The sequence below is a fragment of the Podarcis liolepis genome (assembly GCF_965112155.1).
Source record: "Podarcis liolepis genome assembly, chromosome: 3".
Classification (NCBI taxonomy): domain Eukaryota; kingdom Metazoa; phylum Chordata; class Lepidosauria; order Squamata; family Lacertidae; genus Podarcis; species Podarcis liolepis.
The window spans coordinates 123,435,224-123,462,985 of NC_139557.1; the positions used below are offsets into that span (position 1 = coordinate 123,435,224).

The 27,762-nt window shown below is 48.2% G+C and overlaps 1 protein-coding gene across 18 annotated transcripts in view; it reads right to left on the reverse strand.

Annotated features, from left to right (window-relative positions):
- Window positions 1-27,762, reverse strand: part of OTOF (otoferlin) — a 202,662-nt gene that overhangs the window by 140,413 nt on the left and 34,487 nt on the right. For all 18 annotated transcript variants that reach the window (XM_083493990.1, XM_083493978.1, XM_083493987.1 and 15 more), the window contains exon 3: window positions 11,431-11,519. In XM_083493990.1, the coding sequence (XP_083350116.1) occupies window positions 11,431-11,519 (89 nt within the window). The remainder of the gene's footprint in view (window positions 1-11,430; window positions 11,520-27,762) is intronic.

Genomic DNA, 27,762 nt, shown 5'->3' on the forward strand with positions numbered 1-27,762 from the left:
CCTGGGAATTTCAGTCTGGGTTATCCCCAACAAAAAGGACTGTAGTTTCTTTGGAAAAGTAATTTTAAACCTTTTTTTTCAATTCATTATAAATCATTTCCCAATTCCCTTTTACCTTTTTACATGTCCACCACATGTGGAGGAATGTTCCCTCTACTTCTTCACACTTTCAACACTTATCTGATTCTGTCTTATAAATCTTAGCCAACCTACTCGGAGATAAGTACCATCTACAGCATCCTATTCTCACAGTGGAGAGAAACCTGCCTATTTTTAGTTCAGTCCTGACACAGCAGGAAAGCTCAGTTGGTAGAGCGCGAGACCCTTAGAGTCGTGCGTTCGAGTTCCACAATGGGCAAAAGATTCCTGCATTGCAGGTGGTTGGACTAGATAACTCTTGGGGTCCCTTCCAACTCTACACTTCTATGATTTGTGCATCCTTGACGGCCTCTTCTGTTTCCTTCGTCTAGTCCTGGTTTGAGTACTTTCATCCATTATTGAGCTTATGAATTATATTCATGAGATGCCTCATGAAATCATCTCTCTAGATGTCATAAAAAGAGAATAACAACACAGCAGTGAAAATATTCTAAGATAAAAGAGGACAATAAATATAAAAGACAAGAGGCATAAAAACCTCAAATTATAGTTTTAGACCATACTGTGCCAACCAGGCCTGGATTTAGGTTTGATGAGGCCCTAAGCTCCTGAAGGTAATGGAGCCCTTTATATGTCCAGCTGTCCTTTGTCAACAACAAATTGTTGCTGTTTTTGTGTTGAATATATGGTAATTTATGGACCTAATAGGTCCATACACAACACAAAACACTGTTACTGTATGTAGGTTTTATTTTATTTGTTTTTTTAACTTATATTTTGGAAATGTACATCCAGCATTTCTTTTCCTTTAAAAATCTTTGGGGCCCCAAGAAAGTGGGGCCCTAAGCTATAACTTGTTTAGCTTATACATAAATCTGGCACTGGATATAGGACATAATATGGATCTGAATCTCTGGAGGAAACTTTGAAAGAGCGATCGGAAATTCACAGAGTGTTACTCCTTGAAAGAGAACTGAAAATGATTTGCAGGTGGTATCTTAACTCCAAGCAGACATGCTAAAATGTATAAGACTGAATCAGATAAGTGCTGGAGATGTCAAAGGCCTGGAAACGATGCCTTATGAGGAACGGCTAAGGGAGCTGGGCATGTTTAGCCTGGAGAAGAGGAGGTTAAGGGGTGATATGATAGCCATGTTCAAATATAGAAAAGGATGTCACATAGAGGAGGGAGAAAGGTTGTTTTCTGCTGCTCCAGAGAAGCGGACACGGAGCAATGGATCCAAACTACAAGAAAGAAGATTCCACCTAAACATTAGGAAGAACTTCCTGACAGTAAGAGCTGTTCGACAGTGGAATTTGCTGCCAAGGAGTGTGGTGGAGTCTCCTTCTTTGAAGGTCTTTAAGCAGAGGCTTGACAACCATATGTCAGGAGTGCTCTGATGGTGTTTCCTGCTTGGCAGGGGGTTGGACTCGATGGCCCTTGTGGTCTCTTCCAACTCTAGGATTCTATGATTCTATGATTCTATGTAATGAGGCTGAGGGTATGTTCTATCATATGTGGTGGACCCGTAAAAGGATAAAAGAATATTGGGAAATAATTTATAATGAATTAAAAAAATGTTTAAAAGTACTTCTCCAAAACAACAAGAACCCAGAGTCCTTTTTGTTGGGGATCATTCTGATGGAAATTCCCAGGTGTCAAAAAAAGGTTATTTATGTCTGCCACTACTGCGGCCTGTGTTTTGTTAGCTCCAAAATGGAAAACGAACAAGGTCTCAACTAAAGAAGAATGGCAGCCTAAACTGATGGAATATGTGCAGCTCGCAGGCTTAACTTATAGAAAAAGAGAACAAGAAGAATGCACATTTAAAGAAGACTGGAAAATGTTTATTGAATATATGGGTGAAAATAGTGTACATTTGAAAACATTGGCAACTTTAAGATAAATTCAACCACGTAAAATAAGTTTTGATGGATGTAAAAATGGAATACTGAATGTTTTAAGGTAAAGGGACCCCTGACCGTTAGGTCCAGTTGTGGCCAACTCTGGGGTTGCGGCGCTCATCTCGCTTTACTGGCCGAGGGAGCTGGAGTACAGCTTCCAGGTCATGTGGGCAGCATGACTAAGCCGCTTCTGGAGAACCAGAGCAGCACACGGAAACGCCGTTTACCTTCCTGCCAGAGCGGTACCTATTTATCTACTTGCACTTTGACGTGCTTTTGAACTGCTAGGTTGGCAGGAGCAGGGACTGAGCAACGGGAGCTCACCCCGTCGCGGGGATTCGAACCGCCGACCTTCTGATTGGCAAGCCCTCAGCTTTGTGGTTTAACCCACAGCGCCACCCGCATCCCACTGAATGTTTTAGTTTATGTAAAATATGCAGGGATCTATGGCATGCAAACTGAACCATGGAAACAGAAGGATGGAAGTCACTGATATTTTAAGGTTGTTTAAATGAATATTCTAAAATGTAAAATAGAAAAAAATTACACAAAAAAAGAAGCTTTGCGGCAATGTCGCCCCTTTTCCTTTAGGCAGGGAAATTTCTTCACTCCACGGTTGCTCAGCTGTTTTCCTGCTGCTCAGCAAATGAGCAAAAAATAAGGTTGCCCTTGGAATAGGAGGCCTGGTGGCTGGCCGCAGCGGGGCAGAGAGGGGACTCAGATCATATTGCAAGTTAATTAGCCAGCAGGCGATCAGCGGCAAATGACGTTCCGCCACAAAGCCACACGAAAAGAACGTTGGTGCATGAATGATTCAGCTGGGGATCGTGTGTCACCCCTTTATCTGGAGAGCATCCTGGTAAGCCGATCGCCTTTATCAAGCATCTGTGTGTCGCTCAGGGACTGTAATAAAATACACACAGGGACACCAATTCGCTCAACACCTCTAGCCTGCAAGACCTCGGCCCCATTGCAGGGGACATTTTGGACACGTTTTACAAATACCTAAGTACAGACACTCCTTTACCCTGGCCAGATTTAACGTTCTGCCCTCTGCCCTGTTGCTAGGCAGATATGAGGGCAAACCACATGCGTCACGCATTTGCCCATGTGGCTCATCGGAAGTGGAAACAAGTCCGCATGTATTGCTGCACTGTAGTTACTACGAGGATCTACGCCTGACCTTTATTGACCCAGTTCTACAAAAGCGTAAAAATGAACCAGAACTCCAACGTATGAGAGCCTTGATAGAAGATAAGGTTCCTGAAATTACGATCAATGTAGCCAAATTTTGTGTAGCCGCTATTAGGTGCAGGAAACAAGAGCTTTCCAATGTCAATATGCAGGCGAAGGCAAATACTTAATTTTATGTATGTTGTCTAATTTTAAATTGCTGTTATGGCCTGATCTGTATTGAAATTGTCCTTTGTTTTTTCCGGTGTTATGCTTCGCTGACTAGCTGTACGAGTTAATCTGGTCTGTGACCGTTTAATAAAATTTTGATTTGATTTTGGACACGTTGGAAGGAAATAAAAGCACCAGGGATTTCTGCCAGGGACACCAGGTTTTGAGAAATTCTCGCACGGCCTCTCCAAATAAAAGGAGACACATTTGGTACATCTTTTATGCTTGGGGAGGGAAGCAGTTTCTCAGATGGTTGGATGGCCACCTGTCATAGATGCTTTTTTATTTTTTCTTTATTTTTTATTTTTATTATAAATTTTTATTAAATACAAATTAGAAAACATACATATTCACAACAGAAGAAAATACAAAAGAAAAAGAAAATATAACGAACCAAGGAAAAAGAATTAGAGAATATTTTGTCTCTTTTCATATTGACAGTTATTTATACCTCTATAAAATGCTGTTCACAATAAAGCAGTGAAATGAAAGATAAGATATCAGAAAAAAGAAAAAAAGAACAAAGAAGTAAAGGAAAAAGATCATAAGTGAAAATTTTTAAAAGTAGATAAGTACTCACAATACATAGCCGTTTCCCATCTATATTTATATTCAATTGTATAATTTCATCTTGTCCTTATCTACTTAAATAAATTAAAAAGAAAAAAAAAGACTTCCACCGTTGCCTCATGCGTTCTTAATAATCCGTTCGTCAGAACCTCTGTTCTTCATTTTCTTTATTTTTTTTCATCCCCCCCCAATACCCTCCATTGCTTTTTTGTAACAACAACAAACAAACCAAACACTCCCACATTCAAAAAATTGTATGTCTTCTTATTTACCCTGCGCCTTATTGCAGCCGGACTTCCTTCCATCCCTTCAACCATTTTCATATCTCCAATCTTTCCTTACAGTTTCTTATTTACACTCCACCCACATCACAAGATTTACATTAATCCTGCTACAGTTTTTAAATTCTTACAATTACTCCGTATATATTCAACAAATTTACTCCAATCCTTTTCGAACTTTGCTTCTTTTTGGTTCCAAATCCTAGAAGTCCATCTCGCCAATTCTATGTATTCAAACATTTTTGTCTGCCACTCCATAAAAGTTGGGATTTCCATTTCTGAGCCACTAAGATTCTAGCGGCGGTCGTTGCGTACATGAATAGTTTGATTACAAACTGTCCTGGATGCTTTAGCTGAGATTCCTGCATTTCAGGGGGTTGGACTAGATGACCCTTGGGGTCCCTTCCAACTCTACCATTCTACGATTCTGTATCTTAATGTGGGTCTGCTAGCTAAAGTCTCCTTCGCAGGAGGAAAAATTGGCAAGGTGGAATCAAAGATACGTCGAATTGTGGAGTTGGAAAAAGAAAACAGAGGTTGCAGAAGCATGGCAGAGCATGAGACTCTTAATTTCAGGGTTGAGGGTTCGAGCCCCACGTGGGGTGAAAGATTTCTGCATTGCAGGGGGTCGGGCCAGATGCCCTTTGGAGGTCCATTCCAACTCTCCAAGTCTGTGATTTTATTATGAAACATTAGGAAGAACTTTCTGGCGGTAAGAGCTGATTGAGAGTTGAGAGACGACCTAACCTGGGGAGAAAACAGCAAAGACCTTGAAGTGAAGGCCCAAGACAGGTGTTGATCATAATGTGAGCTGCGCACAGGTGGGCTGAAGCGAGCTGCCGGCCAGCCCTGTGGAGCCTCCTTTTATTGAGACAAATATGCAAGCTAGGCAGATACATTTTGGGCTGTGACCTTTACACATCTTCCGTACCGAGATCATGGGGTGGTACAAAGCTATTTTGGCACCTGTTCCACAGCGTCATTTCCCCCTTGCACAGTGTATGACGAATGGAGACAAAGGTCTCATGGACAGTGGTGTAGCATGGGGGGTGCAGGGGGGGCCAGCCGCACCAGGCGCAACATCTGGGGGTTAGGGGGCGCAAATTACTTGCCTTGCCCCGGGTGCTGACAACCCACGCTACGCCACTGCTCATGGAAAAGGGTTACAGACAGGACACCGCAAACTGCTGAGATCATGAAAGGTCAGGCAGAGGTGGAACGATGTACAGACAGCTGCGGCTTGTCTGGGGGGGGGATTTTCCCTGCACCCCAAGGTCACGCGTGCAAGCAGATTGTGGCTGCCTGCTGGTGGGGAAGTGTGCTCCCTCCGGACCCCACTGCCCCACTCCGCGATATCCCTACAGACCTGATGAAGAGAGCACAGCAGAGGTTCTATTTTCTGAGAATTCTCCAGAAAAACAGTCTCTCAAAAGACCTGCTGATGGCATTTTACCATTGTACTGTTGAGAGTGTATTAACTTATTGTCTGTGTGTGGTTTGGGAGCTGCACGGTCAGGGAAAAAACAATTCTGTCCAGGGTTGTAAAGACTGCGGAGAGAATAATTGGGTGCACTCTTCCCACCTTGGATCAAATCTGTGCTTCCAGGTGCCATAAGAAAGCGGCAGAGATAGCACAGGATAGTGCGCACCCCAGAAATGATCTCTTTCAGCTTCTGCCTTCTGGAAGAAGGTCCAGGGTTATAAAGGCCAGGACTAGCCGCCTGAGAAACAGTTTCTACGCAAATGCAATTCTGGTTCTAAAAGCGGCGTAAGGGGTCTCTATAGTGTATTTTAAAATGGGGTTTCAGAGTTTTTAGGGGGTTTTGAATGTTTTATGTAGTTTCTCATTTTCAGTGTTCCGCATGGGACAATGACAATAAAAATATCGTATATCATTGCCAGTGGAAGGAATTAGCTTGGAAGGTGGTGGATTCTAGAAGAACCTAAGAAGATCCTTCTGGATCAGGCCAGTGACTCATCTGGTCCAGCATCCTGTTCTCTTGGGAGAGTGAGTTCCAGAGTTCGACTAGGCACAGTGTGAAGAAGTACTTTCTCCTTCCCTGGAGGTTTCTAAGCAGAGGTTGGGTGGCCATACGCTAGCCGGGCTTCTTGCATTTGGTGGTCTATTCCAACTCTACAATTCTGCGATGTAGCCCCACCATTGCCAAATGGGCTGTTGCACCAGGAGAGATATTCTTGACCATATCTGGCTTCTCCTGGTGTCTCCTGCTGGTGCTGGACAGCTGGGTTCTCAGCTGGAGTCCTCTGGGTGTGTGAACCTTGAAGTAGCTTTGAAGAGCAGTTGGCCTTTGAAGAGAAGCTTCCTGCCAGCTCCTCTGTCCTGTCAGCCCTTGGGCTTGGTGGCTGACTAGAAGCCAAGACGTCTATAAGCCCTGATCTCTTCAATGGCAGAGTTCCAAGTTGGTCTTTTTCCTTTCTCTTGTTAAGACCTTTAAAGCCCTTTGTGGCTTAGGGTCCACATATCTACTGGACCGCCTCTCCTGGTCTGCCCCACAGAGGACCTTAAGGTCCATGAATAACCATAGTTTAGAGGTCCTGGGCCCTAAGGAAGTCAGACTATCCTCCACCAGGGCCAGGGCCTTCTCAGTGATGGCTCCCACCTGGTGGAATGCTCTGTCCCAGGAGACCAGGGCCCTGCAGGATTTAACCTCCTTCTGCAGGGCCTGTAAGACAGAGCTATTCCGCCTGGCCTTTAATCTGAATTCAGCCTGATCTTTTATTTCCCTTCCCTTCCTTCACCCGCTCTGAGATCCCACAGCTAATTCTCCCCTGGCCTCCTCGCTGGCCCAAGTAGGACCAATTCAGCCAGCTAGCCCTGGGGATTTAATTGATTTTTGATTTTTGAATTTTATTGTTATTCATGTTTTTATACTGTATTTTATGCTGCATTTATAATTAAGTGTTTTTAATTTGTTGTTAGCTGCCCTGAGCCCGGTTTTTGAACTGGGAAGGGCGGGGTATAAATAATTTATTATTATTATTATTATTATTTCAAACTCTGACATGTATAAAATTCAAACCTCAAAAGCAACAACAGCTTAAGGCTGCCAGTGAGTGAGATTTTTGAACCTGGGACCTCTTCCCTCTTATCCCAGGCCTAAAGGGAAGCTCCAGGGCTCAGTGGCCAGCATGAGAATCATAGAAGTGTATTGCTGGAAGGGACCCCAAGGGTCATCTAGTCCAACCCCCTGAAATGCAGGAAGAATACCTGACAGATGGCCTCTCTTTGAAACCCACCAGTGAAGAAGAGCCCACCACTTTCAGATGGAGTCTGTTCCACTGTCAAACAGTACCGGCAGAAAGTTATTCTATGAAAAACTAATACAAATTCTTTACAAAAAAGAAATTTTTCCTAATGTTTAGCCAGCAACTCCTTTCTGGTCATTGGAATCCATTGATTCAGGTCTTCTCCTCTGATGCAGAGAGCAAGCTTGCTCCCTCTTCCATGGGACAGCTCTTCAGATATTTGAAGATGGCCATCATGTCAACTCTCAGTATTCTCCAAGGTTTTTCATGTGTGTTTGTGCAATGTTGAATTTACTCTGCATTGGCCAAATTGTTGGGTTTTGTCATTTTTCAATTTACTGACACGTTCCGCATTTTGTCCATTTGTCATTCCAATGCTCTGCATGTTGATGCTTCAAATGTTTGCCGTAAGCTGTTTTGGGCACAGCTTGCTGTGGAAAAGCCGCATGGAAGTGAATCTAAACATGACTAAATGACTAAACAACAACAACAACATTGTCGTGTGCAACCCCAATCTCCGAGGGGCGAGAAATTCCAAGGGTGCCTCCGCTTTCCTGGGGTCCGGTGTCCTTGGAAGGGAGGTCACCAGGGGCTGCAGTGTCTTCAATATACATCGCTTTCTTTGCACATATATGCACCTTGAGCTCAGGACTGGGAGGAACGGGCTCACTTCCGAAAGGGTACTGAAATATACCAGGAGTTGAATGTTGATTTAATGCTCTTTATTTCAGCTCATGGTCCACAGTGAGTGAGTTTCCCCCCAAAACCTCTGGCATCCACTGTTTCGTGGGGCCGCAATGGCGCAAAAACATGGTTACAAAGCACCGATCCACATGGATCCTCAGGATTTTTGCACTGGGTCGCCCCAAATTCACCATCAGATCACATAGCATGTCCATGGCTACAGCCTGCACCAAAAAAATCATGCACCCACTGTTTCCTCGGGCTGCAATGATGCAAAAATGTGGTTACAAAGCACGGATCCACATGTATCCTCAGGATTTTTGCATTGTTGTTTAGTCATTGAGTAGTGTCCGACTCTTTGTGACCCCCTGGACCAGAGCACGCCAGGCACTTCTGTCTTCCACTGCCTCCCACAGTTTGGTCAGACTCATGTTTCTGGCTTCGAGAACACTGTCCCACCATCTCGTCCTCTTCCGTCCCCCTCTCCTTGTGCCCTTCATCTTTCCCAACATCAGGGTCTTTTCCAGGGAGTCTTCTCTTCTCATGAGGTGGCCAAAGGATTGGAGCCTCAGCTTCACGATCTGTCCTTCCAGTGAGCACTCAGGGCTGATTTCCTTCAGAATGGAGAGGTTTGATCTTCTTGCAGTCCATGGGACTCTCCAGAGTCTCCTCCAGCACCAGAATTCAAAAGCATCCATTCTTCGGTGATCAGCCTTCTTGATGGTCCAGCTCTCACTTCCATACATCACTACTGGGAAAACCATAGCTTTAACTATACGGACCTTTGTTGGCAAGGTGATGTCTCTGCTTTTTAAGATCACTGCCTTGCTGTGGCGAAGGGGCTTGAATAACTCAGAGAAGCTATGAGCTCTGCCATGCAGGGCCACCCAAGATGGACAGGTCATAGAGGAGAGTTTTGACCAAACGTGATCCACCTGGAGGAGGAACTGGCAAGCCACTCCAGTATCCCTGCCAAGAAAGCTCCATGGACAAAGACGACAATGTTACAACTTTCTAAAAATCCCCGGTGCCGTGATCAGGAGCTAGGGGGACATTGACCGTCACAAATGCATATTTCCTTGTTCTCTTCTGGACTTCCTTGGCTAAAATGCCTTGGACAGAATAAGAGGTCATGGCAAGACGGAGCTATTGAGTTACCCAGTGGAGGTAACTGAATCAGCCAGGGCCAAAAGTCAGAGGGGGGAAAGGGAGGTAGAGTGACAATAGGATCAAATGCAATGGGGGGAGACGACTGCAGGCCACAGCTGAGAGATCCAAACAGGTGGAGGGCTGCTTCATACCCTCCAACATTTCTCAGTTGAAAAATAGGGGCATTTCTCACTCTCCCCTCCAACGGACCCTCCTCAGGCCCCCACCCCCATTTTTTTTCTTCCCCACCTGAGCATTTCCTATCAGAAGGAGGACGAGTGCCAACACCCCGTGACCCCAACACCAAGGGGACCCAGCACACACGTCCTCCGCCATTCTGAGAAAACCCCTTAATCCCGATTTTATTTTATTTTATAAAAAGGAAAACACAGAAAATACAGTGGTACCTCTGGATGCGAACGGGATCCGTTCCAGAGCCCGGATCGCATCCTGAAGCAAAAGCAACCCGCGTCTGCGCATCTGCACATGTTCGGGTCATGAGTCGCCGCATCTGCGCATGCTCCTGACGTCATATTGAGCATCTGCGCATGCGCAAGCAGCGAAACCCAGAAGTAATGCGTTCCGTTACTTCTGGGTCACCATGGAGCGGAACCCAAAAACGCTCAACCCGAAGCTACTTTAACCCGAGGTATGGCTGTAAATTTTAGAAAGGAGCAAAATGAGACATTGAGGCACAAAGCATTTTTAAAAAATAAAAATCAAGACTCCTTGTGCTCCCCTCTGCTTCCCTTTTCTTCCCACCTGGAGTGGCCCTCGCCTTTTCCTGCCCTTCAGAGCATCATGCAAGGTCGGGCTTTCCCAGACTTCAATTTCATTTTTTTTAAAAAAAAAAACCACACACACCACACAATTGCTCAACAGATGTGCAGTCTTTCCTCATCTGCTGTGGTGGCACCTTTCTTTCAGCCAACGAAACTTGGGAAGGAATTTCACACTTGGTTCAGGCTCAGATTGCTGTAACTTGTGACTTGGGTGAAACAATGCTATTTTCATCTCCTTGGCATAGTCCTGCGTGGAAGGTGATTGCCTTCCTACCACGTAGGGCTTCTGTGACAAATGGTTTGTGTGTGCCATTGCGCTGCCTTTGGAAATTCTCTAATTTGCTGGGCTCTCCCCCTTTGTAGTACTGAAAACCAAAATGCTAGAATTTGTCAGGCACTTGAGAACGAAGCCAAGAGAGAAGGTGTGAATTTTCTGCTTATGGTACCAAACCAGTTTGCAGTATGAAGGAGGGGTCTGTAGGCAGTTCAAGGTGGGATACCAGCCCTATGGGATGTGATACATAAGTAGCAGTCAAATACAACATTCCTCGTTTTCCTAGAGTGGACATGCAGGGGGATGTTTGGTCCAGCCGGTTGAAAACTTCCTGTTTCCTCCTGGCCTGGAGCATCCTTCCTCTTGCGTGTGACTAGAGGTGGGCGTGACCTTACCTGTGCAGGTAACAAAAGCACAAGGCATGCAGCACTCTCTCTCTCTTTTTGACTTCCTCTCGTCGTTGGAGCAGCTTTTTAGCTAGAGCTGCCCTGTTGGCTTTCAGCCAACAGAGGACAAAAAGACTCTCTCCATATGGGATAGACTCACAATCTGAGATAGACTGAATTGTATAATAGCTAGAGGCTTACACGAGCCTGCAGCCAGATATCTGCTGTGCATGTAAAAAGGGGAATGTAAACTGCTAAGTAAAGGAACTTGCTAACGCAAGTTAGGAAAGATATTAATAAACAATATATCCTATCCCACCATCTAGTCCAGCACCCGGTCCTCACAGTAGCCAACCAGATGCCTGTGGAAGACCAGCAAGCAGGATTTGAGCATCTCATCTCCAGCAGTTTCCAGCATCTGGCATTCAGAAGCATTGCTGTCTCCATCTAGGGAGGCTGAGCATAGCATCCTGGCTAGTAGTCCTCTACAGCCCTCTCCTCCCCCTCCATGAATTTGTCTAATCCTTGGAAGACGTTGGGAAGAACCTGCACATGTTGTGGGGGCTCTCTTAAGGAAGCCCCAAAGGTGGAGGAACAAAATTCACCCAGACATGCAGAACGCCACTGACCTGTTGGAGAAGACTTTGCTGTAGTTGAAGACCTGGACCTCCAACATCTCGTTGACGTCGATGCTGCTTGCAACGGGCCATCGGAAGGTCTGCAGGAAGAGAGGGGAGATGTGAGGGGTGTGGGATGTGATCCATGAGAGGTACTCAACTACAACATTCCTTGTTTTCCTAGAGTGGACATGCAAGGGGATGTTTGGTCCAGCCAGTCAAAACTTCCTGTTCCTCCTAGCAGGAGCATCCTTCCTCTTGCATGTGATAGAAGCTGGGCGTGACCTTACCTGTCCAGGTAACAAAAGGACAAGTCACACAGCACCCTTCCCTCTTTTTGATTCCCTCCTTCGTTGGACCAGCTTCTAGCTAGGACTGCTCTGCTAGATCTCAGCTAGCAGAAGCACTGGCATTATTCCCCATATGGGGTAGATCCACATGTACCTATTTGTAACTAAGTCTGCCTTCAGGAATCCAACTGTGAACTGATGTGAGTAAACTTCTTCTATTGACTTTGAATAAGATTGTGGCGCCTTTATTCTTTTAAGAGGGATTTAAGGGAACTTACCAGGACCGTACAATTCAATCTGAGACAGACTGAATTGTACAATAATGAGAGACTCACATGAGCCTGCAACCAGCTATCTGCTGTGCATGTAAAAAGAGGAATGTAACTCTGTTAAGTAAAGGAACTTGCTAGTGCAAGTTAGGAAGGATATTAACAAAGAATATATCCTCCTCTGCCACCCTGAATATTCCCAAAAGGATGTCCTGCTTTGGCCTCAGAACTTATAGATGGAAAAGAAGAGCTCTTCAACCGTGGATTTGAAATTCACCATGTGCTGCATTTTGAAAGAAAAAATTCTGGAGAACTGCTCAGGGCTGGGTGGGCAGAGGTTTGACTTGGTGTAAGGGAGCTCCTTATCTTCCTGCAATGGTTCTTGGTTTTACACACAGATCATCCAGGGGAAGAACTGAACCAATGGACTATTATTATTAATCAAATTTATATATGCTCTTCATCTAAAGATCTCAGCGTGGTTCGCAAGATAAAAATACAGGATAAAAATGACAGTACAGTGAAGGAGATTCCAGCTAACCCTTAGGAAGAACTTTTTGACATTAATCAAAATACTTTATTGTCACTTGTATAACTTGTGTACAGTGAAATTACACCAGCACCCCCCACTCAGCTCTCTTAGTCTAAATTCCCCTCGTTTACTGACGCACACCCACCAAATCCAAAAGTCAGTTGCCCTGCTGTTATCTTTTCATTCAGCAGCCTAACAGCCCAGGGATAGAAGCTCTTCTTTACCCTGTTGGGGTGACTAATCCTGCTTCTATATCTTCTGCCCGAGGGCAGGAGATCAAGAAAGTGCCGGCCAGGGTGCGAATCATCCCTGAGAATTTTCCTCGCTCTCCTGAGGCAACGTTCTTCCACTATTTCATCCAGCGGATTAACGGGACAGCCCATAATATCTTGTGCTGTATTCACCACCCTCTGTAGGCACTCTCTATCAGTTGAGGTCAAACCAGCGTACCACACATGCAGTAGGAAAGGACACTTTCTATTGTGGACCGGTAGAAGGAGATCATCAAATGTTGATTCCCCCCCCCCCCATAAAATATTTATTAAGGTTTTTTTAAAATAATACAGTAAAAAAGAAAAAAAGAAAAAGAAAATTACAGAATAAAGACAGTTAAAAAAAAAAAAGACACATATTTTCTATCACTTATTTTCCTTTAACTTATTTCCCGGACCTCCTCATACCTCCCTTTTTTGTATTCCACTTCAAAATTATTGGTTCAGCAAATCCTTACCATTAAGTTTTAACCCATTTATAACCCTTTTTCATATTTTCTTAAAGCATTACAGCTGGAAACCCCTTAATTACTATCCAACATCATTCTATCCTTAATTAATTTTATAATACTTCTGTAGATAGTCTTTAAATTTCTTCCAATCTTCTTCCACCGACTCTTCTTCCTGGTCTCGGATTCTGCCGGTCATTTCTGCCAATTCCATGTAGTCCATCACCTTCATCTGCCATTCTTCCAAGGTGGGTAGATCTTGTGTCTTCCAGAGATCATCAAATGTTGATTGGCATCATTCTTCTTCAATACTCTGAGGAGATGGAGTCTCTGTTGGGCTTTCTTAACCACCTGGGTTGTACTGATTTTCCAATTAAGGTCTTCACTGAGATAAACTCCATAGCTGTTTGGCTCTGCAATGGACTCCCTCAGAAGCGGGTGGACTCTCCTTCCTTGGAGGTTTTTAAGCAGAGGTTGGGTGGACACCTGTCATGGATTCTTGAGCTGTGATCCCTGCTTCACAGGGGGTTGGACTAGATGACACTAGGGACCCTTCAAATTGAATTTTATGATTCTATGCAGTGTTTTTTTCTGGGGGGATGCAGAGCTACGCAAACCCCTAAACATTAACAGCCGTCAACAGGTTTACCACACCCATTGAGTTAAGCACACATCTCCTACTACCCTTCTGAGTAATACCCCTCCCCACCCTCTCACTATATATAAGGGTCTGGTGACTTCTGTTTCATTTTTTTTAAAAAAATAATATTTATTAATTTTCCAAAAAAATTAAACACTAAAAAAGAAACAATACAATACCATACATTAAACTAACCAAACAAAACAAAAACAATAATATAAATCAAACAATTTCATTAGCCCCTCTTTCATTCACTTATTTCCACGACCTCGTCACACCTCCCTTTTTGTATTCCACTTCTGTTAATTATTTCAGCAATTCCTTTCCATCTTCCTCTGTTTTCTATCCTATAATTATCTTAGCTCATTCTAACCTTATTTTTTTCCTTTAATACTCTATTAATCTATTTATACTTAATTCCTTATAACATTTCTACTAAAGCCATGTAACTTCATTCCAACATTTTTCTAACATTCATTGATTTTACAGTATTTCTGTAAATAATCTTTAATTTTTTTCCAATCTTCTTCCACCGACTCTTCTCCCTGGTCTCGGATTCTGCCAGTCATTTCCACCAATTCCATATAGTCCATCAACTTCATCTGCCATTCTTCCCGGGTGGGTAAATCTTGTGTCTTCCAATATTTTGCGATGGGTATTGTCAGAGCTGCTTCCAGATCCTAGCTCACAGAGGATCACGCTAGCCAGCGATCATTAAGTAAAAGTCTTTATTGAGTTACAGTTTCCATTCTCAAGCTGCTGCGTGCAACTCTACGTCTAGTGGCTAGATCGGCGAAGCTCCGTCTGAGTCTCCGCCCCTTGTGCACCAACTTAATATCCTAGCCCTGCTCCACCTTTTCCGCCTGACTGTTCTCCTCTGGGTCCCTCTACCCCCCGGGGTCTCTTCCTTCCTGGATTCTTCTGACGCCGACCCCCCGGACCCTCCTGTCTCCTTGCGCCGGGCTTTAGGACCTGGCTCTCTTTCAGGGCTGCCCACTGCGTCACTTTCCTGTGCATTTGAACTTGGCGCGCGCGCCCAACTTTCCACTTTCCGTCTGACCGTTTCCTCGCTCCCCGATGGAGGTGTGGCCACTCCTGACTCATGCCCTCCCTCCTGTTGTGAGCTGCCAGCGCTTGCCCCCTGGCTCCCTTCCTCTTCCCTGCTCTCTGGCGGTGACGCTGGTCCCGATTTCCAACTGCTCTCCTCTGAGTCCCCTCTGGCTCTATCTTCCTGGGGTGCCCCCCTAGACTCCCCCCTTGCCCTGGCCACTGGTGCTCCTTTCTGTGAATCTTCTGATTCACTGGAAAGACTCGGAGATCTCGGGTCGTCGTCATCACTCATCTTTTCTTCTGCCTCCTCCCCTTCGCTCTCTGTTTCCTCCCTTGCCCTTGCCTCTGCTCCTGAACCCCTGACATCCATCCCCCCTCGAAGCCCCCCATTCCCCCCTCCCCTCCTTCCGGTGCGGGAGCTGGGTGCTGCTGTGTCAAAGGGACGAACGTCGGATATCGTTCGCTTCCCGTGGCGGGCCTCCATCTGAAGTCTCCCGGGTCTTCCTCCCTGCTCTCGTCGACGACGGTCACCTCCGCTTCCATCTCTGTGCCGCCGTGCTCGAAACCAGGGTCGTCCCCGAAAACGTCCATGTCCGTCTCTCCCTCACTTCCTCCTGGCGGCGTCGCTCGTCCTGGACCTTCCAGCCACTTCCTGCGCCACTGCTCCTCTGGTCTATCGTCCCACCAATACGAGGGTTCTGAGGCAGATCCCGAGGGTGACCCCTCCGGGGAACGGACGTCTCGTGTCGGGTCCTCGTCCGAGTCGAACCCCCGGAACGTGCTGGCCGAAAGCGTGGGCGTGAAAAGCCAGTCGTCGAAAAAGTCTGCTGGCATTGGTCTATGTGGGAAGAGGGCATGAAACTCGTCTTTGAGCAGAGGTTCGTCCAAGGCGTAGCCCGGCACCCAGCTGTTCGCACTGGCCGGGGTGCCCTCCTTGGCGAGAAAGTATTCTACCCCCTCTTCCCCCCATCTGGAGTCCAAAATCTCTGTGACTTCGTTGATGCGCTCCTCCTGTGCCACTCCCGCGTGCCCGGTTCTGTCTCTGAACGGACTCGGTGCCGTTCCGGGTTCCTGAAACCTGTGCGGTGCCTTGTAGGGAGTGAGCACCGATCTGTGGAACACCGGATGCTTTCTGGAACCCTCCGGAAGCGCCAGCCTGAAAGCTACCGGGTTGACCTGCTCTTCGACTTGGTAGGGCCCCAGTTGCTTATGCCCTAGTTTCTTCTTGGCCAACGACCTGGCCGGCACTGTGTGGGCTGCTAACCAGACCCAGTATCCCACGTGGATCTCTTCGCCAACCCTTCTGTGCTTGTCCGCTTGTACCTTGTATGCGTGCTTGGCCAGCTCCAGGTGGCGCCGCAGCTGATCGTGGACTTCCTGCAACTCCGACGCGAACGCATCTGCTGTCTGCGGCTCCCCCTCCCCCAGTCTTTCCAGTCCCGGGAAGGTTCTGGGGTGCCTCCCGTTGTTGGCGAAGAACGGCGTGACCCCCGTGGACACGTGCTTCGTGTTGTTGTAGGCGAACTCGGCGAGCGGCAGGTAATCCACCCACGTCGCAGGCTGTTGATTCGCATAACATCTCAGGTACTGCTGCATGATGGCATTGACCCGCTCCGCTTGCCCGTTGGTCTGCAGGTGTCTCGCCGACGCCAGGTTGATCTTGACGTTCAGGAAGCCCATCAGCTTCTGCCAGAAATTCGAGATGAACTGCCGCCCCCGGTCGGACAGAATAGACCGTGGCAGACCGTGAACCTTGAACACGTGGTCTATGAACAGTTTGGCGGTTTGCTCCGCCGTGGCCACCTTAGCACACGGAATGAAATGTGCCATCTTGGAAAACAAGTCCACCACCACCAGCACTGCCGTCTTGCCCCTCGAGCTGGGCAGATCCGTGACAAAGTCCAGGGCCACCCTCTCCCATGGTTCGACCGGAGTTTGCAGCGGTTCCAACAGTCCGGCCGGCGGTCTGTGCACTGGCTTGGCCCTCTGGCAGGTGTCACACCTCGCCACGTAGTCCGCGACCTCCCCTCTCATTCCGGGCCACCAGAAATCCCTGGCTACTAATTCCACCGTCTTCTCCTTGCCAAAGTGCCCGGCAGTGGGCGCGTCGTGCAGCTGCTGCAGCACCTTGGCGCGAAGTTCGTCTCCCGGCACGTAGATGGCCCCTTTACGGATGAGCAATCCATCTCTTAGCTGGAAACCGTCGGTCGCTGCCTTGCCCCTTTGCACCTCTGCCATCTTTGCTTGCGCGAAGGAGTCATCCTGCAACGCTCGTCGTACCGCCTCCAGGTCCACGGTTGCCGCGGCGCATGCCCACACTGTTGGTGCGAAGATGTGCATGGCGGCCGCTGGCGTTGCGTCCTCCAGATACTGTGGCTTACGGGAGAGAGCGTCCGCCATGATGTTGGTGTCCCCCGGGACATACTCTATTCGGAAGTCGAAGTTCGCAAAGAACTCAGCCCAACGTATCTGCCTCTGGTTCAGGAACTGTGCCGTGCGCCAGTGCTCCAGATTCTTGTGGTCCGTGCAAACCTGCACCGTGTGCTTGGCTCCGATCAGGAAGTGCCTCCATGCTTTGAACGCTGCATGAATGGCCAGCAACTCCCTGTCCCAGATGGTGTAGTTCTGCTCGGACTTGCTGAGCTTCCTGGAGTAAAACGCTCCCGGCCGCCAAACCCCCTGCGGGTCTTTCTGCAGCAGGACTGCCCCCACGGCTCTGTCCGAGGCGTCTGTCTCCACCCTCATCGGCCTGCTGGGGTCGACATGCAGCAGCTGCTCTTCCGACGCGAAGAGACGCTTGAGTGCCTGAAAGGACTGCTCCGCCTGCTCTGTCCAGATGAACTTCTTTTTCTTGGAGCTAAGCGTGTCCGTGATGGCCGCTGTCTGCATAGCGAAGCCCTTGATAAACTTGCGATAGAAGTTCGCAAAGCCGACAAACCGTTGGACCTCCCTCCGGTTGCGTGGGCTTTTCCAATCCAACACCGCTCGAACCTTGGCGCTGTCCATGGCGAGCCCCTTGTCAGACAACTTGTAGCCCAGGAAATCCACCTCAGTCACGTCGAATTGGCACTTCTCCAGCTTGGCGTAGAGCCTATGCTGCTTTAGCCTGCTCAGCACTTCCTTGACGTGTCTGTCATGCTCCTGCTGCGATTCCGAAAAGATCAGGATGTCATCTAAGAAACAGACGCACGTCTTGTAGAGAAGTCCCGCCAACATGTGATGCATGAATGCTTGAAAAACGTGGGAGCCATTTTGCAATCCAAAAGGCATAACTCTATATTCGTAGGTGCCCAGTGGCGTGAACATGGCTGTCTTCCACTCATCTCCTTCCCGCATGCGAATGAGGTTGTATGCCCCTCGCAGGTCTAACTTGGTGAACACGCTGCCCTTCCGCACCTTTGCTAGGAGGTCGTCGATTCGGGGCATGGGGAAGTCCGATGGCTTGGTCACACTGTTTAAGATGCGATAGTCCACTACAAGTCTTTTTTGGGGCGTGTCCCGCTTCTTAACAAAGAATACAGGACTGCCCCCCGCTGCCTTGGACTCCCGGATGAAACCGCGCTCCAAATTATGATCTATGAACTCTTTGAGTTCTTGCAGTTCGTCCTCTGACATGGAATACAGCTTCCCTTTAGGCAGCGCCGCCCCCGGCAGCAGGTCAATTTTGCAGTCATATGGTCTGTGAGGGGGTAGCCTGTCTGCCTCCTTCTCGCAGAAAACTTCCAAAAATTCTGCGTACTTGTGGGGAATCGCTTGCAGCGTGCCTAGCAGCAGCTGTGACTCCTCTTCCTCTCCTTCTTGCCGGGGCACGATGCAGTGTTCAGCACAAAAGGAAGAGCCGAAGGTCAGCTGCCTCTGGTACCAAGCCAGCGTTGGGCTGTGCTTGTCCAGCCAACTCATGCCCAATACAATGGGCGTGTCCGATAGTTGAGTGACGTTGAAGCTGATGATTTCCCTGTGATTCCCAAGTCGCATCACCATTGGTGGCGTCTGCTTCACCACTTGCCCCCCGAGCAGCTCCCTGCCATCCACCGTGACAACCTGCAGGGGCAGTGTGGCCGGCAGCAACTGTATAGCGTGCCGGTCGACAAAGTCCTGCCCTATAAAGTCCGCATTGCTGCCTGTGTCAATGGTGATTGGCACGTCCATGGTGATTCCATTGGGCAGCTGGAGCGATGCGGTGAGCCTCACTACTGGTTTGGGCGGGAGGGGGTTCACGGGCTGTAAAATCTCCGGGGACTTCTTCACTGACACGTCTGGCTGGGCCCCAGTGCCTCTTCCTCCAGCCAGACATCGTCGTTTCCCTGCTGTGGTTCTCCTTGCTGCGTTGCTGCAGTTACCATTGCTGAAGCTGCAGTGTGCTTGTGGAGCCTCCAGGGACACTCTTTCGCCATATGCCCTGGATCCTCGCAGATGTAACACTTCCTGTTCCCTCTAGGAGGCTTCGCTTTCACTGTTGTCGGTGCTAGGGCTCTGGCTGCTGACTGAGCCCTTGCACTTCCAACCTCCATAGGTTCCACCCCTCCTCCTGGCGGAGGCGTGGATTGCGCACGCGCTACTTCTCTGGGAAGGAAGGAGGAGCCCCTGGCTGGTTCGCGCCCTCCACGCCCTTCGTCCCTGCTCCACGGACGTTCTTCCAGCCGCACCCCCACCGCCAGCGCCCTCTGAACGACCTCCTGCGTGGTCCGGGGTCTCTCCCAAAACAGGTCTCTTACAGGAGCCGAATCTCTGTCCCATTCCAGGGCACTGACCAAAGCGAAAAAGCGGGCATGGTACTGCCTTACGCTGGCCCTCCCTTGCTTCAGTCCATGTATCTGCTGCCAAGCAAGATCCACGTCAATGCTTGATAAAAAACACCCATCCATCGCTTTAATAAAGGCATTCGCATTTTGGAGCGCCGGATCATTATCCCTCCACAAATTGCGCAGCCATGCTTTAGCATCCCCATGCAAATGGGACATGATGAATCCCACTTTCTCTTGCTCATCTCTAAAGTCTTTATTCAGCAGTTGCAGTGCGCACATTACGTCTGCTCTAAAGTTGGGATACTGTTGCAGGTTCCCATCGAAGTGAGAGACCAGACCGCCTGTTCGTCTCGCCAACCCAATTCCCTCCTGTCTGGGTGTCAGTTGCCCTTGCTTTGTAAGCACGTCCAACCTGACCTGGAGATCCCTGCAGGCGGCAGCTGCCTCCTCCTCTCTCTTCCTGGATGCGAGAGCCTCGGCATTCAGTTGTGACACTGCTTCTCTGAGTTCCGCTATCTGCTGCTCAGCCGTCATGTCGGCTGCCGTTCGTGAGCTCGCTAGTAGGCACCTGCTTCTCCCCTCTCCTCGAGGCTGTAGATGCCCACAATTTGGGGACGGAGCTTACTGTCAGAGCTGCTTCCAGATCCTAGCTCACAGAGGATCACGCTAGCCAGCGATCATTAAGTAAAAGTCTTTATTGAGTTACAGTTTCCATTCTCAAGCTGCTGCGTGCAACTCTACGTCTAGTGGCTAGATCGGCGAAGCTCCGTCTGAGTCTCCGCCCCTTGTGCACCAACTTAATATCCTAGCCCTGCTCCACCTTTTCCGCCTGACTGTTCTCCTCTGGGTCCCTCTACCCCCCGGGGTCTCTTCCTTCCTGGATTCTTCTGACGCCGACCCCCCGGACCCTCCTGTCTCCTTGCGCCGGGCTTTAGGACCTGGCTCTCTTTCAGGGCTGCCCACTGCGTCACTTTCCTGTGCATTTGAACTTGGCGCGCGCGCCCAACTTTCCACTTTCCGTCTGACCGTTTCCTCGCTCCCCGATGGAGGTGTGGCCACTCCTGACTCATGCCCTCCCTCCTGTTGTGAGCTGCCAGCGCTTGCCCCCTGGCTCCCTTCCTCTTCCCTGCTCTCTGGCGGTGACGCTGGTCCCGATTTCCAACTGCTCTCCTCTGAGTCCCCTCTGGCTCTATCTTCCTGGGGTGCCCCCCTAGACTCCCCCCTTGCCCTGGCCACTGGTGCTCCTTTCTGTGAATCTTCTGATTCACTGGAAAGACTCGGAGATCTCGGGTCGTCGTCATCACTCATCTTTTCTTCTGCCTCCTCCCCTTCGCTCTCTGTTTCCTCCCTTGCCCTTGCCTCTGCTCCTGAACCCCTGACAGGTATCCTTGCTGCTGTTGTGGCATACATAAAGAAGGTTCTATCCTTCTTTGGCACCAATTGGCCGACCATGCCCAGGAGAAAGGTCTCTGGTTTCTTCAGGAAGGTATATTTGAATACCTTTTTCATTTCATTATAAATCATCTCCCAGAATGTCTTAATCCTTGGGCATGTGGTGACTTCTGTTTCAGTGTATCTGAAGAAGTGTGTATGCACACGAAAGCTTATACCAAGAACAAACTTAATTGGTCTCTAAGGTGCTACTGGACAATTTTTTAAATACATTTCGACTGCGTCAGACCAGCATGGCTACCTACCTGAACCCTAAACATTTTGTGAATCTTTGTACTTTTGTCCGTTTACTGTACAGTGGTACCTCGGGTTAAGTACTTAATTCATTCCAGAGGTCTGTACTTAACCTGAAACTGTTCTTGACCTGAAGCACCACTTTAGCTAATGGGGCCTCCTACTGCTGCTGCGCTGCTGGAGCACGATTTCTGTTCTCATCCTGAAGCAAAGTTCTTAACCCGAGGTAATATTTCTGGGTTAGCGGAGTCTGTAACCTGAAGTGTCCGTAACCTGAGGTACCACTGTATATATTTCCCCAGATTTGAACTATAAAATGGTGATTTTCTTGAGTCAAAATGAGAGTACAGTGGACGCTTGGCTTGTGAACGTGATCCGTGCGGGAGGCACGTTTGCAACCCGCAGCGTTTGCAACCTGCAGCGCCACATCTGTGCACGCTTGGGTTGCGATTCAGCACTTCTGCGCATGTGCAAAGTGCAATTTACCAGTTCTGCACATGCGCAAGCGCTGGAAATAACCCATTCCGGTACTTCTGGGTTTCAGCATATCCGTAACCCGAAAACGCGCAACCTGAAGCGTCTGTAACCCAAGGTATGACTGTACCCCTAGACATTTTTTTAGAAAAAAAGCACTGATTCTATGAACCCGCACAGGCTGCCCATCCCCTGCCCTCCTCTTCCCCCTCTGCTGCCTGTCTTTTGCTCTCAGTTTCCATGGCCTCTTTGTTCACACCGCTGGTATTTGCTTTCAAGTCCAGGCGTGCGCCCCGCTGGGCGAAACAATTGCGCAAGGAAGGTTAAGAGACCGTCTCCAATATCCGAGCGCCGTAACGCGCGCTCTCCTCCCGTGGGGAACAGTGCAGCAAAACGCTGTTGCTGAACTGCAAGCAGTAGATTGGCTGGGAAGGGAGGAAAGCTTCGTGCAGATTCAGTGGGGATGGAAAACTCTCAGGGGCGGGTCAAATGCTAAGGATTCTCCTTCGTTCAAAACATTAAGGGCAAGATGGCGATTGAATTTCAGGATGAAAAAGGAAGGGCTTCTTTTAAAAAATCGTTCCCATGTTTTATACATTGACACCAACCGTGAATCCTTTATTACAGAGTTTCACAAGCAAAGGAGAGGTCCATAAGAACATGATGGAAGTTTATAAAACGGTGTGGCATGGAGAAAGTGAATAAAGGCCCCTGTAGTCTCTCATAATTCTAGAACTCATGAACCTTCAATGAAGCTCAATGTTGGAAGATTCAGGTCAAAGAAATGAAAAGCATGGAGTATTTTTGGAGCAGGAACTCGGCGGAACTGAGTTCCCTTACCTTCTTTAAAATTAAATATTTTTTTCCAGTGGCGGGGCTGGAACAGACTTAGACCCAATGCCTCAGCCAAAAATCCACATACAGTGGTACCTTGGGTTAAGAACTTATTTCGTTCTACAGGTCCGTTCTTAACATGAAACTGCTCTTAACCTGAGGTACCACTCTAGCTAATGGGGTGTAATGGCCTGGGACTTGGGATCAGACTTGGAGCCAGAGGAGTCTTAGGCTGCACCAGATCCTTTGCCTCAGGCATCATCTGAACCAACTCTGGGGCCTGATCCTGAAGAGTCCCAGTCTGCACAGGTTCCCCTGCAGCAAACACCAGCTGGGCCGAGTCAGGGGCCTGATCCTGCCCTGGCTCCAGATGCGGGGATGACCTCGTTGCCTCCAGCTGGGCCATCACTTACAGCTGCTCCACTACCGGTTGGGTCAGGGGAGGCTGAGGCGGCCTCTGGGTCTAGTCACCCACTGACGTCTCCCGAGATGCAGAGACTAAGGTCTGAGAGAAGGAGAGACCTGAGTACTCGCAGGAGGAGTGCTCGCCTTCGGGGAAGACAGGGAGGTGAGTCGCTGTGGGATCAGGACCGGCCTCTACTCCGGCAAAGATAAAAGGCTGTCAGACCTCGCCCCAGGTTGTGGGAGCAACATTGCTGTATGCCAGATCCTGCCTGAGATCCTGTACCTGACCTAGCCTGGTTTCCTGCCTTGACCCTGTCGGACTGACTCCTTGAAGAACCCTTGGATTCAGGACTGGACCTGGACCGCATTACTCGGGTTAACCCCGGGCCCAGCACATGGGACCTCCCGCTGCTGCCGTGCAATTTCTGTTCTCACCCTGAAGCAAAGTTCTTAACCTGAAGTACTATTTCTGGGTTAGCTGAGTCTGTAGCCTGAAGCGTCTGTAACCCGCGGTACCACTGTATATCTGTAATCAATAAAGTTGTGGTCATTTCTCATCCAGATCATTGTCTACTTGAGCTTATTAATCATGTCTTACCTTTAGCCACTGCTGGGGGGGGGCAGCACTGCAATAATCTGGGGGGACTGAGCCCACAATAAACAATAAACTCCGTGGTCCGTTCCCCCACCTTTTTTCCAGAAAAAAGCACCGTCTGGAAGTTTCCAGAGCACAGACAACAGAAGTTGGGGTGTCTCTGCCCAACAGAGTTGGGGTGTCTCTGTACAGCTGGGCCACCAGGTGGAAAAGAAGAGAGAGGGAGAGACAGGAATATTGCTCATATTTGATGCTTTTTGGTTTATAACATTAGCAGTTTAGGGCAGGCTGACATCAACATCAAGCTTTAAATAGCTGGAGTCGCTGAATTCCTTGGGTGCCACCGCCAGCCAACGGAGGCCAATTTTATTTTAAAAACCACGACGTTCAAAGAGGAGTAGAGATAGCAGATTGGAAAGAAATCAACCTTCTCTGAACCCAAATTAAAAGCAACAACAGACTTTTCTGTGCAGCATTATTTTTAAGCTTGTATTGGCACCGTTGCAAAGCGGCGTGGCTCACTGAGTGCGAAGCGAACAGCTTGGGTACTGTAGCACAGATCAGAACACTGGCAACAAATGCTTGCAAATACTAGAGGCACACATTGCCGGCTGCTTAGCAGGGCTGGGTGACAATTCCTGATGAGAAAATGTTCTCGGGATAAAGTGGTTTTTGTGTGTAATCTGCACAAGAAAGCAAGCGTCAACATTGCTCACTGAAAGCATCACCGGGAAAAGCAGCCTGTATAAAGTATACAGATATGAAGAGTAGTTCCTTTGAAGCAACTACTCTATTCTGAACTTAAAAATGGAAAGCGTGATGCTGGTAGTCAAGAAAAGAGGTTTAAAGACTGTCTCAAGGCAAATCTAAAAAAAAAAATGTAGTATAAACACCAACAATTGGGAAACACTGGCCTGTGAGTGCTCCAACTGGAGAACAATCTTTACCAAAGGCGTCATGGGCTTTGAAGACACTCGAACTCAGGACCAGTGGCACAGCGTGGGGGGTGCAGGGGGGCGGCCGCACCGGGCGCAACATCTGGGGGTTAGGGTTAGGGGGCGCAAATTCACGGGTTAGGGGGTGCAAATTACTTGCCTTGCCCCGGGTGCTGACAACCCACGCTATGCCACTGCTCAGGATGCAAGGGAGAAATGTGCTAAGAGGAAAGAATGCTTGGCAAATTCACACCTTGATCAGCTCCAGCCCAGAAACCAATGTCCCCACTGTGGAAGGACATGTGGATCCAGAATTGGCCTCCATAGTCACTTACGGACTCATTGTTAAGACTGTGTTCATGGAAGACGATCTTACTTGGCTACGAGGGACCACCAAAGAAGAAGAAGGTATCTGAAGGAGTGTGTATGCAGACGAAAGCTTATACCCAGACAACCTTAGTTGGTCTCTAAGGTGAATCCCAAGATGGAATTAAGATTGCTGGAAGAAATATCAACAACCTCAGATATGCAGATGACACAACCTTGATGGCAGAAAGTGAGGAGGAATTAAAGAACCTTTTAATGAGGGTGAAAGAGGAGAGCGCAAAATATGGTCTGAAGCTCAACATCAAAGAAACGAAGATCATGGCCACTGGGCCCATCACTTCCTGGCAAATAGAAGGGGAAGAAATGGAGGCAGTGAGAGATTTTACTTTCTTGGGCTCCATGATCACTGCAGATGGTGACAGCAGCTGCAAAATTAAAAGATGCCTGCTTCTTGGGAGAAAAGCAATGACAAACCTAGACAGCATCTTAAAAAGCAGAGACATCACCTTGCCAACAAAGGTCCATATAGTCAAAGCTCTGGTTTTCCCAGTAGTGATGTATGGAAGTGAGAGCTGGACCATAAAGAAGGCTGATCACCAAAGAATTGATGCTTTTGAATTCTGGTGCTGGAGGAGACTCTTGAGAGTCCCATGGACTGCAAGAAGATCAAACCTCTCCATTCTGAAGGAAATCAGCCCTGAGTGCTCACTGGAAGGACAGATCCTGAAGCTGAGGCCCCAAGACTTTGGCCACCTGATGAGAAGAAAAGACTCCCTGAAAAAGACCCTGATGTTGGGGAAGATGGAGGGCACAAGGAGAAGGGGATGACAAAGGACGAGATGGTGGGACAGTGTTCTTGAAGCTACCAGCATGAGTTTGACCAAACTGCAGGAGGCAGTGGAAGACAGTAGTGCCTGGCGTGCTGTGGTCCAGGGGGTCAGGAAGAGTCGGACACGACTAAACGACTCAACAACAACAACAGAATGTGTGCTTTTATTTAAAATGCATCTCTGGGTTATTTGTGGGGCACAGGAATTTGTTCCTTTTCTCCCTTCAAAATATAGTCCAGCCCCCCACAAGGTGTGAGGGACAGTAGACCGGCCCCCTGCTGAAAATGTTTGCTGACCCCTGCTTTAGTCCACCACTCTAACCACTACACCACACTGTCTTAGCATATTAGAGAAAAATATGGGTGTAATTTCATTCTTGTTCCAGAGCCCTCATTGGTTCTGATTAACATCCTCTCATTCCGGCATCTTGTGCCCTCCTGCACTTTGTAATACCAGGCCGTCAAAACCTCCCATCTAACAAACTTGACCTTACAGCATTTCATTGATTGTTGCCTATTATCTCACAGAGGCTGTTAAGGGGAAGCATGAAATGTGAGTTTTGCTCTCCTTTGAGCTTCGCTCGTGCTAGTTAACCTCTCTCTGTGCTGCAGCTAATTAGCTGCTTTTGCTCAATGTTTGCAAAACAGGGGTGAGCAAAACAAAATTTTGCCTACTCACACTTCTCAGTCTTTCTCGTAAGGAGCGAGGGGGGGGGGGGACAAAAACCGCGGCTTTGATAAAAACAAAGCATGAGAACTTAAGAGCAGTCTACCAGCGGCCTATCTGGGCCATCATCCTCTTCTCACAGTGGCCAACCAGTTGCCTGTGGGAAAGCAGCAAGGCGTGGTTTCGAACACAAGTCCCTCTCCTCTCCTGGGGTTTCTAGCAACTAGGATTCAGAAGCATTGTGGAGGTAGAGAATGTGGGAATGTTCAGGGTGGCAGGAGAGGATATGTTGTTTATTAATATCCTTCCTAACTTGCGCCAGCATGTCCCTTTACTCAGCAGAGTTTACATTCCCCTTCTAACACGCATAGCAGATAGCTGGCTGCAGGCTCGTGTGAGCCTCTCACTATTGCACAATTCAGTCTGTCTCAGATTGAATTGTACATTCCTGGTAAGTTCCCTTGAATCCCTCTTAAAAGAATAAAGACACCACAATCTTATTCAAAGTCAATAAAAGAAGTTTACTTACATCAGTTCACAGTTGGATCCTTGAAGGCAGACTTAGTTGCAAATATGTACATGTGGATCTACCCCATATGGGGGAATAATCCTATTGCCTCCGCTAGCTGAGATCTAGCAGAGCAGTCCTAGCTAGAAGCTGGTCAAACGAAGAAGTCAAAAAGAGAGAGGTGTGCTGCGTGATTTGTCCTTTTGTTACCTGGACAGGTAAGGTCACGCCCACCTTCTATCACATGCAAAAGGAAGTATGCTCCAGCCCAGGAGGAACAGGACGTTTCGACTGGCTGGACCAAACATCCCCTTGCATGTCCACTCTAGGAAAACAAGGAATGTTGTACTTGACTGCTCCCAGTGGTTTACATCCCACAGAGCATAGTAGTCCTGGCTAGTAGCTGTTTATAACCTTCGCCTCCTCCAGTAATTTGTCTCATCCTCTTTTAAAGCCATCAAGGTTGGTAGGCATCACTCCTTCATGGAGTTCCACAGTTTAACTCTCCACTGCAGGAAGAACTTATCTGTCCTGAATCTTTCAACATTTGACTTCCATAGGATGTCCATGAGTATCCATGCCAGGCATAATTCTATAAATTCCTATCATGTTGTCTGCTACTCGCCTTTTCTCTAAATTAGGTAAAGGTAAAGGGACCCCTGACCATTAGGTCCAGTCGTGGCCGACTCTGGGGTTGCGGCGCTCATCTCGCTTTATTGGCTGAGGGAGCCGGCGTACAACTTCCGGGTCATGTGGCTAGCATGACTAAGCCACTTCTGGTGAACCAGAGCAGCGCACGGAAACGCCGTTTACCTTCCCACCGGAGCGGTACCTATT